At 44.4% G+C, this 18,736-nt stretch overlaps 1 protein-coding gene across 5 annotated transcripts in view; it reads left to right on the top strand.

The window, feature by feature from the left end:
- LOC310760698 (disintegrin and metalloproteinase domain-containing protein 21-like) overlaps positions 1–15,173 on the top strand; it is a 41,868-nt gene extending 26,695 nt beyond the window's left edge. For 2 of the 5 annotated variants that reach the window (XM_083609688.1, XM_083609690.1), the window contains 12 exons: positions 243–320; positions 1,434–1,508; positions 3,063–3,131; positions 3,508–3,597; positions 6,334–6,526; positions 8,013–8,118; positions 9,668–9,851; positions 10,659–10,736; positions 12,169–12,280; positions 12,490–12,589; positions 12,725–12,767; positions 14,931–15,173. In XM_083609688.1, the coding sequence (XP_083465814.1) occupies positions 243–320; positions 1,434–1,508; positions 3,063–3,131; positions 3,508–3,597; positions 6,334–6,526; positions 8,013–8,118; positions 9,668–9,851; positions 10,659–10,736; positions 12,169–12,280; positions 12,490–12,589; positions 12,725–12,767; positions 14,931–15,020 (1,218 nt within the window). In that variant the 3' untranslated portion in view covers positions 15,021–15,173. Of the gene's footprint in view, positions 1–242; positions 321–1,433; positions 1,509–3,062; positions 3,132–3,507; positions 3,598–6,333; positions 6,527–8,012; positions 8,119–9,667; positions 9,852–10,658; positions 10,737–12,168; positions 12,281–12,489; positions 12,590–12,724; positions 13,991–14,162 lie in introns of all 5 variants that reach the window. The other 3 variants (XR_014547108.1, XR_014547109.1, XM_083609689.1) reach the window with 3 other exon arrangements.
- The last annotated feature ends 3,563 nt before the right edge of the window (positions 15,174–18,736 follow it).

The following is an 18,736-nucleotide window of genomic DNA, read 5'->3' as shown; positions in this document are numbered from 1 at the left end:
CACAGCTATAATTTACAGGATTCTTGAGTGTGGGGTTGTATATTCATATGCAACTTAAGGTGACTTTAAAGAGAAGCTCATTGCAGTGGCACCCTGTCCCTGAGAGGCAGAAGTTTTGAAAGCACAGGTACAGAGGACACACATCATCCCCACAAATTTCTGTTTTGCAAATCTCTCAAGGCAACAACAGCGAAAGAACTGCTACGCTATAGCATTCAGTATATTTTTTCTTCTTTTATCAGGAACTAGAAGAGGCAGGGATCCTGAATATATTTCTGCAGCCAATTACAAAACTTTCAGGAGCCAAGATACAGTCTCAGGTGAGTGGATAAAATATTAGTAGAATTACACTGTTTCCTACATCAAAGTTTGCTACATGTCTTTGGGTCTCCCAGTAGTACTAGTGTCTTTGGTTGTGTGATGAGGAATGCTAGCTGGCTAACACCACATAGCTAGGCCATTTAGTTTTACCCTGTATGGAAGGAATTACAGTGGTACCTCGGGTTACATACACTTCAGGTTACATACTCTTCAGGTTACAGACTCCGCTAACCCAGAAATAGTGCTTCAGTTTAAGAACTTTGCTTCAGGATGAGAACAGAAATCGGGCTCTAGCGGCGCGGCAGCAGCAGGAGGCCCCATTAGCTAAAGTGGTGCTTCAGGTTAAGAACAGTTTTAGGTTAAGAATGGACTTCCAGAACGAATTAAGTACTTAACCCGAGGTACCACTGGACAAGGAAATTTGGCTGCCGTTTGAAGCATGCGATAACAAAAAGATGTTTTGTCCCAGCTGGATATCGAAGTGCTCTGCTTCATTAACATGTTTCCACATAAAGATCAGCTGTTCTGTGGACCATACTAGCAGTCTCCAAAGTTTCATAATGGGATTTGTTCGTCATGAAAGCTTCACAAGCGAAAATTCCCTTAGCAGTAAGAAAGCAGTCAACATGTTGAGTGACTAAGTCACTGCCAAGAAGTTCTACAGGACAGACCCCTGGAAGCTGTGAAGGAACTTTGGGGCTCGCTTTGTGACTCTGCCAATGTTAACATAACAGATACAGAGCTGGACTGACATCAGCAGCCAACATCTTCACAGGAGAGGAGACATGCATTGACTGAAAAAAAATCACTTTATTTTAAATATATTAGCCTTGCCTTTAATGACTTTGCTTGGAAGATTAAAAGCATTGCACTTGCTTCAGAAGTTGCTTCACGCAGTTAATGAAAATTGTAGTAATGGCTTTACAATGAATGATAGTTTCTGTATCTCGTAAAGGTTACGTTAATATATTTAAAAGAAAGTGATTTAGTCAGCCAATACATGTTTCAGAGGTTTGGCAATATTTAGATTTATTTAAATTGATTCAGTGGTAGAAGCCAGACAGCAGTATAAAAGAGTAAATGAAGTAAAGTGTTTTGTAACTCCCTTTTAGTTTTTTAGACAGTGGATGCAAAGATCAGAGAACCAATATTTGTTTGCTGATGACCCACGGTCTAAAGTTATGTCTGTAAGTTTTTGGTAAAATATTATTTAAATTATGTCATTTCTTGTCACACATAATGCTACATTGAATGTCTGCTACTATGTTAACTCATGTAATGTAAATGGCTTTTTGAAAAAAATGTTAAAACAACTTGACAACGTTGATGTTGGGACTCTGTTGCGATCAGGCAAGCCTGGTTAAGAGAGCCATTCCAGCTGTGGTGGGGTGTCATCAGTACGGGAACTTGGATATCCCAGTACTCCACAATGTATTTAATCCTGCCCCAACTGCTCTCTGGGTGCCAGTTAGTTTCCAGCCCCAATTCAAAGTGCTGGTTTTGACCTATAAAGCTTTAAACAGCTACGAACTGCAATACCCCAAGGACTACCTCTCCCCGTATGAACAGACTCGAACCCTGAGATCATCCATGGTCTTGGTCCAGTATACCTGAAGGAGCGTCTCCATCCCCATCATTCTGCCCAGACACTGAGGTCCAGCGCCAAGGGCCTTCTGGCAGTTCCCTCCATGCAAGAAGCAAAGCTACAGGGAACCAGGCAGAGGGCCTTCTCAGTAGTGGCACCCACCCTGTGGAACGCCCTCCCACCAGATGTCAAAGAGAACAACAACTACCAAACTTTTAGAAGACATCTGAAGGCAGCCCTGTTTAGGGAAGCTTTTAATGTTTAATAGGTTGTTGTATTTTAGTGTTCTGTTGGAAGCCGCCCAGAGTGGCTGGGGAGACCCCGTCAGATGGGCAGGGTATAAATAATGAATTATTATTATTATTATTATTATTATTATTATTATTATTATTATTATTATATCCTCTGAGTCCATTCTTCATGTGCCGCCTCCGAGAGAGGTCTGGAAGGTAGCAACATGAGAACAGGCCTTTTCTGCAGTGGCTCCCCACTTGGGAATGCTCTCCCCAAGGAGGTTCATCTGGTCTCTTCATTATACACCTTTAGGTGCCATGCAAAAATGTTCCTCTTTAACCAGGCCTTGGGCTGATTAACATCTTATACCCCTTTTAAATGTGTTTGTGGGAAGGGGTGGAGAGGGGGGTATTGGTTAGTGTGTGTGTGTGTTTAATTTTTGCTTTTATATTATATACATATTTTGTGTTTTTTTATATTGTATTTTTATGTTGTGAACTGCCCTGAGATCTGGGGATGAAGGGTGGTATACAAATTTAATAAATAAAAGAAATGTAAACTCAATGATACATTTGTTCATTTAGTCACAGGCTGCTCTCCCCACTATTTCTTCCACTTCATTTGTTAGCTCTTACAGATTCTTCAGTATAGCCTTTCTTGAATTTTGTGGTGTCGCTTGTGATATGTCAGCCCTCTAGTTTATGGCTGATCCTTTTAAGTATCTGTAATCCTTCCTGGTTTTGTGACCTTCCTAAAGTTGCTTAATTGCACTGCCTACTCCTTCATTCGATGTTTAGATCAAGAAAGGTATCTGCAGGGTCTTGTTTCTATACCATGAAGCATTCGGGAACCAATATGTATTGCTCTGATATTTGAAAGTAGATACTATGAGCCATGCCACAACTCTTTCATTTTTTTATAGGAAGAGGGTGAATCAGGGATCATCAGTTCATTAATGGATAGCAGCTTTCCAGAATTCCAAGGGCCCAGTGTAAGTTGTAGATTAATGTTATAATGCTAAGATATGGAATATCTGTATTCCTTAAAACATTTTCCTTTTCCTTACAAGTGCAATGGTGACCAAACATTTTACAGTCTCTTGATTAAAATATGGTACGCCTGCTGGGAAGTCAGATAAAATTGCTTTTGGCCGCAATCCCCCAGTTTCTTGACCTCATGTAAGCAAAAAAATAAAACAAGCCCTTGCCTCAAAAGGAATCTGCAGTTTAAGTTTAAACCGAGGATGGAGGACATCTGGTGGTCAAGGCAGCTTGGCAAATGTAATAAATGAATACACCCAATGGCATAGTTAGTCTAAGAGACTGCATTTAAAGTACAGTATTGAGAGATAATTCCTTCTTTTGCAGGAATGCCAAAGGAATGGCTGTTGCCAAAAGGACTGTAAATTATCGCCAGGCATTGAATGTCTTTATGGACTTTGCTGCGAGAGATGTAAGGTAATATAAAAACAGCATATTTCAAATGAATGTAATAACTAGGGATGCCCTGAACTCCCCTCCCGCACCCACCCATGGCCAGCCCAATACATATTTCTGCCCAAAGTGGAGCACTAATTTTTTTTACCCAGTCAGAGTCATGCTACATCATCATATAGCATTGTTCTTATGGCTTTGGGATGAAGGTGTTTATGCCCACCCATCCCACCCCCAGCCAGCCTTGTCAGAGGAATGCTATGCCAACATTTTGTGCTGTATCCCAGTTCTTGTTCAGGAGCTGGCTGCACTCCATGCTCTGTACTCCCACCAGACCAGAAAAGCCCTGCTTGAGAAGAGGGGAGAGGATAGATAAAGCAGTCTGCCACTTACCACCAGTTACTATATCCCCCCCTCAAGAGCCGGCCTCTACCTTCTTAGGTCTTCCTTTTCCATTACAGTGGTACCTCAGGTTACATACGCTTCAGGTTACATACGCTTCAGGTTACAGACTCTGCTAACCCAGAAATAGTACTTCAGGTTAAGAACTTTGCTTCAGGATGAGAACAGAAATCGTGCTCCAGCGGCGCGGTGGCAGCAGGAGGCCCCATTAGCTAAAGTGGTGCTTCAGGTTAAGAACAGTTTCAGGTTAAGAACGGACCTCTGAAACGAATTAAGTACCCGAGGTACCACTGTACTCTTTCTGAAGCATATAAGCCGTCAATCGTCAGGAGGCTAGAATCTTGCAGCCTCTTTCCACACACACCCATGGTCTATGGTTACCAGATTCTTTTCAATGAATCCGGGGTGTGTTTTTTTGAAGCTGAGTAGCAACAGGGAGTCAGTAGTGGGGATGGTGAGGCAAAAGACCCTGGTCCCAAGCACACATGCATATTGTATAAAGGTGCAAAGCCCTTCTTTCGCACCCTGTGAAACATAAATACGCAGAGTTTTTTAAAAACTGGGCAACGGCCGCCAACCCGCGACTCCTGAGTCTCCCCCAATCAGTCAAAACAAAAGGAGGAGGAGGCAGGAGATTGGGGGAGGCTCAAGTGTTACAGGCGGGTGGCGCGCCATTGCCCAGTTTTTTTAAAAAAACTCTGCGCATTTATGTTTCACAGGGTGTGAAAGAAGGGCTTTGCACCTTGCCCAGCAGAGAAACTGCGCACCTTGCGCCCTTTCTGAGCAATGGTGCGCCACCTGCCCGCAACTCCCGAGCCTCCCCCAATCAGTCAAAACAAAGGGGGAAGGGGGAAGGAGATCTGTACCACCGGACATCCCCGGTTCCCCTTTGGCATTGGCGGTGGCAGTAAGCAGCTCCTGAAGCCAGCCAGAGCCAACTGTGCTACCAGGCTGGCTCCGGGCTGCTGAGGCTGCCACTGCCACATTTCCTGGGGACAGATTTGCAAATCGGGGGACATTCCAGGGACGGAATTTGTCCCGGGACAGATTTGCAAATCTGGGGACTGTCCCCAGGAACCGGGGACGTCTGGTAACCCTACCATAGTCAACATCCAGCCATCCTGGCTGATGAATGGTTAGGCTACTCGTGAGCGAGCAAGCAGTCTAGCACCAGCTTCTCCATATAGTGTCATTCTCAGGTATTAGGGGAGGGGGAAAGAAAATGGTGGCTCTCACCTGTGGCCACTGTGAGGTGCCCCATACCAGGACGGAGAATTTTGCCTTTCCTCAACTTGGTCCCCTGACCCACAGATTTTATGAGAGGGCTTGGCTCCCCTGTCATTGCCCCCCATTTGTCTGAAATTTTATCCCTTTCAAGGAAAAAAATCAGTCATTTTTAGAAAACTCCCAAACCCCTGGCCCCCACATTTAGGCTGTACTTTGAATACATAGAGTACTTCCTAGCTGTCATCTTATTTGGCCACACAATGATCCTGAAGAGTAGAAAGCAATGGTGAATTGCCCCAGACCACCTAGTGAATGAATGGCTGTTAGGCCTTGAATTCCCATGTGCCCCATGAGCTCCAAGAGCAATTTATGGCTAAAGAAAGAATTCACTTCAGCTTTGTCTGATTTAATAAGATGGTCTTTGGCTGGGTTTCCCACACAATTTTGCACACAGCATAATTCCCCTTGATACTTGGGCTTCCAGCAGATTGCAGAATGGGCTTGTGACAGCAGCCAAACCACCAGAAGCTGTACGTTATTGACAGAACCCCGTGCTTCAGCACCAGGGGGACATGGTAGTAGGTTTTTATTCTACGGTGAAAGAGGAAATCTTGGGAGTCCAGTTTTGCCTATTTGAGGCATTGCAGGAGCTTCACTGAGCTCAAGAAAAGGACTAAAAATGAGACCTGAGGGTTCATTTACATGGTGCTTTGCACTCAGACTCACCAAGGCAGATAGAAAATGACATTTATGACAGGGAAGGAAGCATTTGACATTTTTCCCACCTGCAATTTCCTATACTTTAAATTCCTCTGTAAGTTGTCCACCCATGCACACTGCAGGCGCATATATTTTCAATGCATTTCCAAGGACATGCATGAGTTTTAAACCTCATTGAGGGAGCTGCTTGGGGAAGCCAGTGTAATAGCAGAGAAATGGCAGATAAGGAAATAATTTTATTCCCCCACCCCCACCCCTGCCTGAGTTGCTTTGTCAATGCCAATGCAGGCAACATTGGGACTTTAATTTGTGTAATTTAGCTCCACAAGTAATTTCAGTTTCTGAAGGGAAAACATGACACGCCTCTGTTGAAGAGTCAGAATGAGAATCTTCAATTGTTGTTTCCAACAGTTGCTAGAAGAGGGAACAGTGTGCAGAGAAGCTGTTTCCGAGTGTGACCTTCCGGAGTACTGCAATGGGAGCTCTCCTGTTTGCCCGCCAGACGTCCATAAACAAGATGGGATGCCATGTAGCAACAGTAACAGCTGTTTTATGGGGAATTGCATTGACCTCCACAAACACTGCACATCTCTTTTTGGCCAAGGCAAGATTAACCTTTGCTTTGGGAAGAAAAGGAAAAATCTTCTTCATTCCTTGAGTGCCATCTGGGAAGAGGGCTTCGGGAATCTTCTGCTACGTTGTGTGTCCTGAGTGATTTTTCTCTTTAGCCTTTCCTTAGTGGATGTCAGGCTCTAGGGTTCTCCCAAATTTATCCATGCTGTTTGTTGGCATAATGAGGAGAGAGTTGACATTCTCCAACCATTTGGGAGTGGGTGGAACAGAAACATTCTTTTAAAAGCCTCCACTGAGAAATTGCAGACCACTTAATGCAACTTTGTTGTTGGTTAATGCTGGTGGCTGAAAGTAGTAGTGGGCTAAGAGGTTGATTTGAAGGAGCAGGGGGGCAGGCCCACTGATTCCTTCAACAATATTAAAATAGTATTAAATGACACTGAAACTGAATCCACAGTTATCTCAGAATCCCCCACCCCATTAACAAATGCTGAAATGTGGAGGTGTGGGGTTGCCTGAATATTCTCAAGGGAAGAATTGAAAGTCTTCAACAGTTGGGGAGGAACTCAAAAAAGTTTTGTTTTCCAAAAACTTACAATAGAATAATTTCTTGAGAATTTTCAGCCCAGCTTGCTAACAAGTGTTGGTGAGGAAATTCAGTGAGCCAACTTTATGGATACTGAATTTCTAGCTCAGCCAAATTCACAGATTTCTGCTCATTATATGGCCCCAGGTGCAGAAAGCCCAGATCATGTGTAACACACTGATGTGCAGGTTTGCAGTAAACATTTTAATAACAGTTAAGATGAACATTGAATGGTGATAGAAAGAACAGTACAATAAAACATGTCCTACAATTTCTATTTTTTCTGCTTCACAGGGGCATAAGCATTCATGGTATGGTACATTGTAGTATCTACCCTTCAGTACTGCAGATGGGAGCACATTAAATTTAGCCTGAATTTTGGAATAGTCACCTTGATCAGATGATCATCAAGGAGAGCCCACCCTCTAAAAGTTGGAAAGATAGAAGCTACACTTAATATAATTTTGTAACTCGAAACCTCAGATGCATTGGCATATGTTTTCTTTGGCTTTTGCATAACTCATAGCAAGAATGGCATTTGATTTAGTACTTTCTCATTTACTATCTTCTTCCACTGTTACTGAAATGTATCAGTAAGGGTTGGTAAGGGTCGTGGGGCCAGGCCTTCAGGCATGAGTAACAGTTTTAACCAGAAATTTAACTTATATATCCAGATCTGAGACTCAACAGAAATTTGTCTAGTCTCTAATTGTGAAGGTTTGTTGGGCACACATCTTGGAAGGCTGAGAACAGTTCTCAGAAATTTTGTTTGGACAGATTCTGGAGCCTCAAAACTGTTAAATGTACACACTTCTGCTCCAAATAACATTTGTGGCAAGATCTTAACATTAAACACTTAGATAGCCTCTTTTATATGCCTTAATTTAGTTCTTGCCAGTCCTCATTTTTTCACTCCTTCCCCTCTCTGCAGGTGCAAAACAGGCCCCACTGAGTTGTTTCAAGAAAGCGAATATGCGAGGCGACCAGGCTGGCAACTGTGGCAAGGATGGACTAAAATACAGGAAATGTTATGAAGAGTAGGTTATACCTGTGGGCAGGTATCTTATTTTCTTAGATTACTCATTCCATTTTCCATAACATTAAAAACAGTTTAAGACAAATTGCAGTCACAATAGGATGGGCCCAATGTGTGTGTGTCTGTATCTCCCAAATGTCAAAGGCCATGGTGAAGATGCTCATCGTCAGTGCATGGCAAAAACTGTATAATGAAGGTGCCAGATGCACCTGTGTGGAGAGGGAATGTTACAGCACAGCGGCTGCCATGGAGAATGCACTCTTGCAGCCCTACTGCCAGGTTTCTGAAAGCAGTGGAACTATGAAGATATGTTCCTCTCCTGTTATTTTGGGGCTCATCCATGCTTACCTTTCCCCCTGTGCTTTCCTGGTTCATGTCCGAGCACTTTTTCTTGTCCTGCCAATTTCCCCAAGAAAACCTGCTCTTTAATGCTGAATTGGAACAGACAGCAATTCAGGTTTTCCACGGATTACTGTTTGCACCAAGTCAGTGATAAAGAGTGGGTTTTCACAGGGGAAACGCTGGGTCAAAAAAGTATTCAGACACAGACCTGGAAAGCCCAGTCCTGTGCCTAGAAAAGTGGAGAAAAGTTAAGTGTGGATGAGCCCTTAAGCATGTGTATTTTCCCCTCACAGCCTTTTGCCTCTTCAGCGAGCTGTTATCTGCTCCTTTTTGTAAAGTGTACCTCATCTGGATTCCTGGGTGGCCAGAGCAGCTGACACTGAGAATGGAGGAGGTATACTTTTAAAACACATCCAATGTGTGGGATAACAAGCCTCACATAACCAACATGCTTATGTTGAATTAATGCATGAAGGGGTTAAGACCATAGAGTAAACTGTCCTGCCAGGCTTAGCTTACCTTGGCAGGAACTAGGTAATCAGACATATTGTTTTCTGCCAATCTACCTGAGAAGCTCAGTGTGAGAGGGGATCAGACCTCATGACATTCACAAGTCACTGTTGAGTTCCCATACCAATAATTTAGGAACTTTCACCAAGTAACTATTCCAAGTTTTACTACCTGTGCAACTTTTCTGACTTCTTCATGGAAAAGCACATGAACCTGACCTTGGAAGAGTTTGTAAGTACTGTCAATCATTTTTAACTTAACAAATGTGTGGTCTTTTTCTATGCTAGGAGTGGGAAACTTCGGAATGAACTCGGAAGGGCATTTTTTAAAGGTCTGGCTCTAACAGCCTATACTTCCACAGTTTACTTTGCTGCATATTTTGTGATTTTGAATCTCTGCTAGGGTTCTCTCACCAAAAGTATTTGCCTCAAACTTGAATCTTAGCATCCAGGAATTCTTCTTTTCTACCTTAATTTTTTATTCTGCTCCAGCACAATGCACATTTAAAACACATGACTTCCCCCAAAGAATTCTGCAAACTGTCATTAAGGGTCCTGGCAACTGTAGCTCTGTGAAGGGGAAACAAAGGTTCCCCTAATACTTTTGGGGAAGTCACATACTTTAAATGTGCATCCATTGTGCTTTAAATGTCTGGTATGGATCTGCCCAAACATTTTTCCTTCTCGCTTTTCTTTCAGAGATGTTCTTTGTGGAAGGCTCCAGTGCACTCACGTTAATAAAATTCCCAAAATGTTAACAGGACAAAGTGTAGTTCAGACTCCAGTGGAGGGTACGTTCTGCTGGGGTTTTGAACGTCATATTGGCCAGCATGTTTATGATCTTGGAGCAGTGAGAGATGGAACAACCTGTGGAACTGACAAGGTAGCTTTGGCTGGATCCCTTGCTTGGCTCTGATTTCTCAAATTCTAACTTGGGATGGGGTGGCAATTTGCTTTGCTAGGGAGTACAGTCTTCTCTGAATATGGTTTCCTGATTTTTATTTATTTATTAATTGACTGATCTGGCAAGCCATTTGGTTGGCCTTTGGCAGCAGCACTATCTGCTTAGTTAAGAGTGTGTACAGAGCGGCATGCACAATTTGAGCAGTGAGCCCACTATGGAAGTGCAAGTCCCCACATTTTAGGCATGTATACATTCTTCTCTGCCAGACTTAGGTCAGGGGAAACCTGTTCTTCTGTGCTGATTGGCTACCACTCATTTTAGTAATCAGACCACTTTCTCCTTTCTTAGGGCAGGATGATACACACTGCTGACTAGCTGGTCCTTAGGTCAATCAGGCAGCTTCCGCTCTGCTTCTCAGAGCAGTTATCAAAATATGAAAATGAACAGTCTAAAAGCAATAATAAGAAATAAAGCACAGAACAAATGTTCAAGCAGTTGGCTATGCAAGGAGCTTTTAAAAAAATAACCACACAAGTGGATAGGCCACCTGAAACAAGGTTGTGGGGCGATGCTGGATCTGGAGCCTTTATGTGTGTCATTAATGAAGGGAAGAGTGGGGGAAGCACAGCTCTCTCTGCAGGAGAACCCACACCTCCTGTTTCAAGGTCTGCTTGTGCACAGCCTAGGAGTATTCACCAGGAGTCTTGGCTTCCAAACTGTCAGAATCCAAGCTTTTCAGCTGCCAGTGCACTATATAAAATTAACATTTCATACATCCCTTTCCAGATATGCATGAACAGATCTTGTGTTGACCGGGCCGTTTTGAATTATGACTGTGATTTTTCAAAATGTAGCAACAGAGGGGTAAGTAGTAAAAAAAGAAGAAAATATGCCATCCCTTGAGACCTGCTCAGGTTAATGTTGAACCCACAATTGATCTGTGGAAAGAGGCGATAACCTCAGTGTTTGACATGATCACCCTTGGGTGTGGTGTAGAACATGGGCTCCTTGCTGTGAAGTGCTTAGGTAGGTGGCTAGAGTGACGGTGGGGAAAGGCATCTGACCATGGGTTAGAGGATGGGTAGGCAAACTAAGGCCCGGGGGCTGGATCTGGCCCAATTGCCCTCTCAATCCAGCCCATGGATGGTCCGGGAATCAGTGTGTTTTTACATGAGTAGAATGTGTGCTTTTATTTAAAATGCATCTCTGGGTTATTTGTGGGGCATAGGAATTTGTTCATTTTTGTCTTCAAAATATTGTCCGGCCCTCCACAAGGTCTGAGGGACAGTGGACAGGCCCTCTGCTGAAAAAGGTTTGCTGACCCCTGGGTTAGAGCCCATTTTAAAGCCTATTGTGTTGTGATGAGGGTAGCAAAGGAGTTGTTTTCAGTACTGTTGCATGCAGAGTATTGTTGGTAGAGTGTTTGTTGCATTCTGGAACCCAGGACACCAAGGGGGAGCCCGTAGCAACTTCCTATGAAGCATTTGCAAAAAAAACACGTTGACAAGAACATTCCTTTTACAACAGTGTTTTGTTTTGTTTTGTTTTGTTTACATCTGCTGGCTTTGCCAGTGGCAAACCTGCACTTGCCATCCTTGTGGAAGTTCTTGTGTGAATGCAGGATTGGCCAAGTAGGTTATATGTGCCAGTTGCTGCTTGACATCCTTTTGGGGATTGAATTACAAGAGGATCTGTCCTGGAGTGTCAACACAAGGGGGCTTGTGAAGAAGGCGCAGCAGAGACTGTACTTTTTGAGAATTCTAAGGAAAAACCATCTTCCGCAGAAACTGCTGCTTGCCTTCTATCACTGTGCCATTGAGAGCGTGCTCACTTATGGCTTATGTGTGTGGTACGGAAGCTGTACTACCCAGGACAGGATGAGGTTGAGCAGAGTTGTTAAGGCAGCAGAGAGCATTGTTGGCTGCCCACTCTCCACCTTAGAGCAGATTTATGCCACAAGGTGCCATAGGAAGGCACTGGACATAGTAAAAGATCCATCGCATCCTGGCCACTGTCTCTTCGAGCTCCTGCCGTCGGGACGGAGATACAGGACGATGAAGACAAGAGCGAGCCGTCTTAAGAACAGCTTCTTCTCCAGAGCGATCTCGGCCCTGAATGGGAAGCCTGGACTTTGAAAGTCATCTAATCTTCCTTGCTGTACTATACTGTATTGTTTTAATTAGTGTTTTTATGGAGCAGTCAAGTAATTTCGTTGTCCCTGAGAGGGGGCAATGACAATAAAGATTATTATTATTATTATTATTATTATTATTATTATTATTATTATGTTTTCCAGGTGTGCAACAGCAAGAGAAACTGCCATTGTTCCTATGGATGGGCCCCTCCTTTCTGCTCCGGCAGAGGGTTCGGTGGGAGCATTGACAGTGGGCCACCTCCGAGTAACGTGAGTAAGTATCCATTGGGTTTGGTACTTTGGCCTCTTCGCTTTCAAGGGGCTTTCCTAGATCCAGTCACTAAAGGACATTCTTGCCTGTGGTTCAGCTATGGATCCCCCAGCTCTGCAGATTATTTCAGGACATGACAAAAGCTGGAAGTCGTGACTGCTTGCAGGTCTGAACGTATAAAATACTTTGTTCTTTCTCATTTTTGCCTGCAGTGGCTACCAGTCTCGTCGTTGTAACGGGCACCCTGGCTGCGTTGCTGTTCCTTGCTCTGGGTTTTGTTGCCACACTAAAGAGAATGCAATTGGGGGCTTGGTAAGTAAATGTTTCCTTCATGATAAAGCTGCCTGTGACAGTGTTGTTATATCTCAAGACAGCTGTTCATTGTTTTGCTGCAATGCTGGAACCATATTGAAGGGCTACTAACTTCTCTGTGGTTTTCATCAATAGGTTTGCTAGAGTGATCTGGAAAAGAATAGGATCAGGAGATACAGTAAGTTACTGAAAGCTCTTTTCTACAAATCCAGATTCTTATTACTGACCACAGAGGAGGAAGTCTGTGAATGTCGATGATCCACCAAGATTTCAAATATTTCCTTTAGAACATTGTCCTGCACAACATAGATCTTAAGGTCAAATCTGTTCTCTTTCAAACATTTTATATCCGTTCCACTTACCTTTGCCAGACTTTAATCTTTGGAATAAAACAAAGTCCTGATCTAGGTACCTGTACCTGGGCTTCCTGTACCTCATCTTGCAGATTTATGCTTCATGATTGAAAAATAGTTAACATCATTGTTTCACTATCATCACAATGAGATATATGGCCTTTAATGCTGCTCCCTTTAGACCCAAGTTACAGAAAGATAATTTAGCCTACCATTAGGGATGCTTGCAAAATTTCTCTCATCCAGATTTCTTCCTGGATTTTGGAGCTGAGAATTAACTTACCAAACTGGAACCAATGCACTCAGAATTCTCCATTGTTCGGTTTTTAATACCCCCCCCCCATATTAAGCACAGAGACCATCTATGTACTCGTGGTGGTCTGAATTTCTCTCTGCATTTTAACTGGACCCCCTTGAAAACAGAGAAGCAATTTTAGCACACAAAGCAAACCCAAAAGGAGCAAAAAAGGGACAAAGCAAAACAAATCAGGTTAAACACATCTGGCTATCCCTAACTTAAACAGTTTCCCAACAGCTTAAGTCTGGCATGGATCCCCTCTGGCCAAATCATTTCTCCTAGTGTAATGCACAAACATTCAAAACACTGAAGAGCAAGGAAGGGCACGTTTGTCTTAATTCCATCTGCAGACTGGCTTGCTCACATTCCAAACCACCTATGTGCTAGATCTTTAGTTCTTTTTAAACCGTCCAGTTTCTTTACACCATCCTATAAGTCAGGGCAGTCCAAGATGTGGCCAAGGATTTTTGGCAGCCCTTGGCAACATTTGACACACAACCCCAACAGCCCTTGTGCTGCCTTGCCAAAACTGGGTAAGCAAGGTGCTGGGCCTTGGGAAGGAGGTGTGAGCCTCTGACAGGCTCCTAGAGTCCTCCATTCACCTTCCCAAAGCCTACTAAGAAGAGTTTGAATTTGATATCCCCGCTTTATCACTACCCGAAGGAGTCTCAAAGCAGCTAAAATTCTCCTTTCCCTTCCTCTTCCACAACAAACACTCTGTGAGGTAAGTGGGGCTGAGAGACTTCAAGTGTGACCAGTGGCATAGCGTGGGGGTGCAGGGGGGGGCCGGCCGCACCGGGCGCAACATCTGGGGGGGCACGCTAATCTAGTGGAAGAGACTCGAGTGCTAAAATCCACAGGTTAGGGGGCGCAAATTACTTGCCTTGCCCCAGGTGCTGACAACCCACGCTACGCCACTGAGTGTGACTAGCCCAAGGTCACCCAGCAGGTGCATGTGGAGGAGCGGGGACGTGAACCCGGTTCTACCGCTCTTAACCACTACACCACACTGGCTCTTTCCCAGATTTGGGAAGAAGAGGGAGGGTTCTAGGACCCTGCCAGAGCCTTGCCCCAAAGGCCTAGAGCCTCCATTAGCCATTTTTGGGGAGGCAGCATGAGGGCTGGGGAAGGGCTCAAATTTTGGCCTTGTGCAACCCATGGGATCTATGTCAAAGGCATCTTGCAGTCCACTTGGCATGAAAAGTTGGACTGCCCTGCTGTAAGTCTCTCTCTCTCTCTCTCTCTCTCTCTCTCTCACACACACACACACACTGATGGGACGACGCCTGTTTAACAAGGGAAAGCCTCTGAACTCAGCAGCAGTCACTTGCTCTTTCAAATAGGAAACAAACACCTTTGTTTCCTGTACAGTGTTGCAGGGAGCAGCACTAAGTCATCACATAGTAACATTCTTTCACCATCCTTAAAAGAGATTTTTAACTCAACAGCAGCCAGCTGCTGAGTGCAGCAAGTTATATGGGGTGGGGGTGGGGAGACAGTGATGATTCAGCCAACCTGTCTAATAGCGAGAACCCTCACATCCCAAACTTTTTACAACCTTTGTGAGAGTTCTGTAAAAGTGGCAGAAATTCTCCACCCACCTTCTCTGGAAAATGCCCTCATCACTGTCCCAGCTGAGACATTTTGTGAGCCAAATGGGATATAGTAACCCTCATTTCTTATCTTTTAGGGATCACAAGCAAGCCTCGGGTCAGAATGTAGCATGTCACTGAAAAGCCGAGAGTCGGACATAACAACTGAAACTAGACTGTGCTGTTAGACAGAAGGAAATAACAGGTGCTCCCAAGAGAGATGTATTGTGTCTCATCAATTTCCTCAGTGTTGTTTGGCCTGCTTGAATCTTGTTGTTGAATCTGTCTGTTTTTTGCCTTCCCACACTTCAAATAAAATGAGCTCTCTCTTGAACATTGCACATTATGCGCCATTTATGTGGTCTGTTCTGCATGTGTATACAGTGGTACCTCGGGTTACAGACACTTCAAGTTACAGACTCTTCTAACCCAGAAATTGTACCTCGGGTTAAGAACTTTGCTTCTGTTAACGGAGAAATCTGAGGGCTCCCTTGGACAAAAAACAACAACAAGGACACCAGCCAGGAATACCAGAGCAAAACAGCAGCCAGTAGGCTTGGTCTTTATTGAAGACTGTCGCGACAGGACTCCCACCTGCCACAAGGTGGAACAAGATGGAAGCCCTGAACAAAAGAAGACCCCAACTTTTATTAGCCACTAATTCCCCATGCTACACCCCTAAGACTACATCACAACTACATCATGACTACATCACAAAGAGGAGGGGTTCAGGGAGGAGTTGTGGTGGTAACCTGAGTGTCTTGTCACCTGTCCGGTTCCTCCTTTCCCCCTCCCCATGATTACATTCCTGAGGACAAAGAGGAGTTCATTGTTTCCTGCCCCCAGAGGGAAGGGCTGGTCACTGTCCTTTGTTTCAGTCCGTGCTGAATCCACTTCCATATGCAGGTCCTTTGTGAGTGTAATGATCTTCTCTCTAGGACCATCAAGGCTGGCATGCCAACTGGGTAGGGCTCCCTGCGGATGTGTTGGTAAGCTTGGGGGATTATGGCTGCCTTGTGTCAAGTCGCCCCCCTTTGATTGTCCTTCCTTCGTGGTGTAAAATAAAAGTGGAATGGTACAGATCTGATGTATGGCTGATTTGTGTGAGTGTGTGTGTGCCGTGTTTGTACAAACTGAATGACTGGGGTGGGGTTCCTGCAACACAGGAACAGAAATTGTGCTCCGGGGTGTGGCGGCAGCAGGAGGCCCCATTAGCTAAAGTGGTCTTCAGGTTAAGAACAGTTTCAGGTTAACCGACCTCCAGAATGAATTATGTTCTTAACCCAAGGAACCACTGTATGTCAGGCATGAGCTGCCACAGTGACTTGGAGAAAACAACATGTTGCATTCTTCTGTTCAAGGGATTTGTTTCAAAATAAATCCCCCCCCTTTCTGAATCTGGTTAAAGATGCCTGATTTACTTCCACAAACATCTAAAGAAGCAGGTTCTAAGCCTGCTTCTTTCCCTTAATGCCCCAGGAAAAATGTATGTGATCCTTTAAAGCAGTGATGGCCAAACTTGGCCCTCCAGCTGTTTTGGGACTACAATTCCCATCATCCCTGACCACTGGTCCTGTTAGCTAGGGATGATGGGAGTTGTGGTCCCAAAACAGCTGGAGGGCCAAGTTTGGCCACTGCTTTAAAGCCATCCAGTGTTTTCCTTACCTCTGAAGAAAAGGCACGAGCAATGGATCTGGTCCAATGTTTCAATCTCCTGGTTTTAAAATAGTACATTACTAGCATGGGGAAATATTCCAAGTGCATTCATCTATCCAGCCACCAGGTGTCACAGTTGCCTTATATTGACCATCCAAGAGAAATTTTCAGAGAAGGAAACATGGAGGCATGGCTGTATGTAATGAGCCCCCAATTTCCTTCAAAAATGCCACATCACGTACTGTCACTGGCATGCTGAATGCAGTACAGAACATAAAGAAATGACACAATCTCTCCCTGGAGGGCTTATGAGACAACTAAATTGATTCCTGTTCTGCAGAGGATTGGATGACTACTGGAGTCCCTTCAAACTCTACAGTTCTGTGATTCTAAGGCAGGAGTGGGAGATAAGCTGGGCTGCCTTCTCTTCTCTCCCTACCCCCTTGCAGGAATCTTGTGTGTATCTCAGTCATGTGGCAAAAAGAAAATCAGCAGGTCAACTCTCCTCATCATGATCTCTGTGTGAGGAAAATAGTGGAAACCAAGCCTTATGAGGAACGGTTGAAGGAGCTGGGTGTGTTTAGCCTCGAAAGAAGGGGACTGACAGGATAGCCATCTTCAAATATTTCAAGGACTGTCACATGGAAGAGAGAACAAGCTTGTTTTCTCCTGCTGTAGAGGGTAGGGCTGGATGTAGACACCTCAAATAAATGATTCAGTTAAACGCATTGCAAACTCATACAGTGAAATCCAGTAGGGAATGGTGGGACTCCATCTGGTGCCACAGTGTTATATATCACATATAAAGGTAAAGGGACCCCTGACCATTAGGTCCAGTCGTGACCGACTCTGGGGTTGCGGCGCTCATCTCGCTTTATTGGCCGAGGGAGGCAGTGTACATACAACACCTATAAAATGCTTTTTCTTTACCAATCTAGCTTAGTCTCTGTTATGTACTGAGTTGAATAGGATCCAAACTGCAGCAGTCTGATTGGTCCTAGAACAATAGGATCCAAAAGGCAGCAGTCTGATTGGTCCTAGAACAATAGGATTCCGAATGCAGCAGTCTGATTGGTCCTAGAACAATGCAGCAGTATGATTGGTTGGCAGGAACCACCCAATCATGCTCCAGATAGAAGTGAATCCACAACCTGATTGGCTTACAGTAGAATTCCGGAATTAGCCAATCATGTGCAGCCCATTGTGTAAATAATGTATATAAAGCTCACCACTATGAGCTGAATAAAGAGCATGAAATCACTTTGCGACTCTGAGTATATTTCAGTCTCATAGGACTTGAACCAATGGCTTCAAGTTACAGTGGTACCTCAGGTTACATACACTTCAAGTTTCAGACTCCGCTAACCCAGAAATAGTATCTCAGGTTAAGAACTTTGCTTCAGGATGAGAACAGAAATCGTGTTCTGGCGGTGTGGCAGAAGCAGGAGGCCCCATTAGCTAAAGTGGTGCTTCAGGTTAAGAACAGTTTCAGGTTAAGAACGGACCTTCAGAACGAATTAAGTTCGTAACCAGAGGTACCACTGTACAAGAAAGGAGATTATGACTAAACATCCAGAAAAAGCTTTTTGACAGAGCTGTTCTGCGTTCTGCTTTATGCGACGTCCTCAGGGCCGGATTTAGGTTTGATGAGGCCCTAAGCTGCTGAAGGTAACGGGGCCCTTTATATGTCCAGCTGTCCTTTGACAACAACAAATGGTCGCTGGTTTTTTTTGTATTGAATATATGCTATATGGTAACTTATGGACCTAACAGGTCTCTAAAGCCATTTGCACGTAACAAAATATGTATTTTATCAAAGTAATTGTTGATACAATTAAGAAGAAGTTTATCTTATATTTTGGAAATGTACACCCAGTTTTTCTTCCTTAATTTTTTTTTTGGGGGGGGGCCTTCAAGAGAGTGGGGCCCTAAGCCAGTTGCGTAGCGTGGGGGGTGCAGGGGGGCCGGCCGCACCGGGCGCAACATCTGGGGGTTAGGGTTAGGGGGCGCAAATCCACGGGTTAGGGGGCGCAAATCCATGGGTTAGGGGGCGCAAATTACTTGTCTTGCCCCGGGTGCTGACAACCCACGCTACGCCACTGCCCTAAGCTATAACTTGTTTTGTTGTTGTTTAGTCGTTTAGTCGTGTCCGACTCTTCGTGACCCCCTGGACCAGAGCACGCCAGGCACTCTTGTCTTCCACTGCCTCCCGCAGTTTGGTCAAACTCATGCTGGTAGCTTCGAGAAC

This window comes from Podarcis filfolensis (assembly GCF_964270895.1).
Source record: "Podarcis filfolensis genome assembly, chromosome: 4".
NCBI classification, from domain to species: Eukaryota; Metazoa; Chordata; class Lepidosauria; order Squamata; family Lacertidae; genus Podarcis; species Podarcis filfolensis.
Note: the sequence above shows the minus strand (reverse complement) of the source record. Positions and strands in the feature narration are given on the sequence as shown.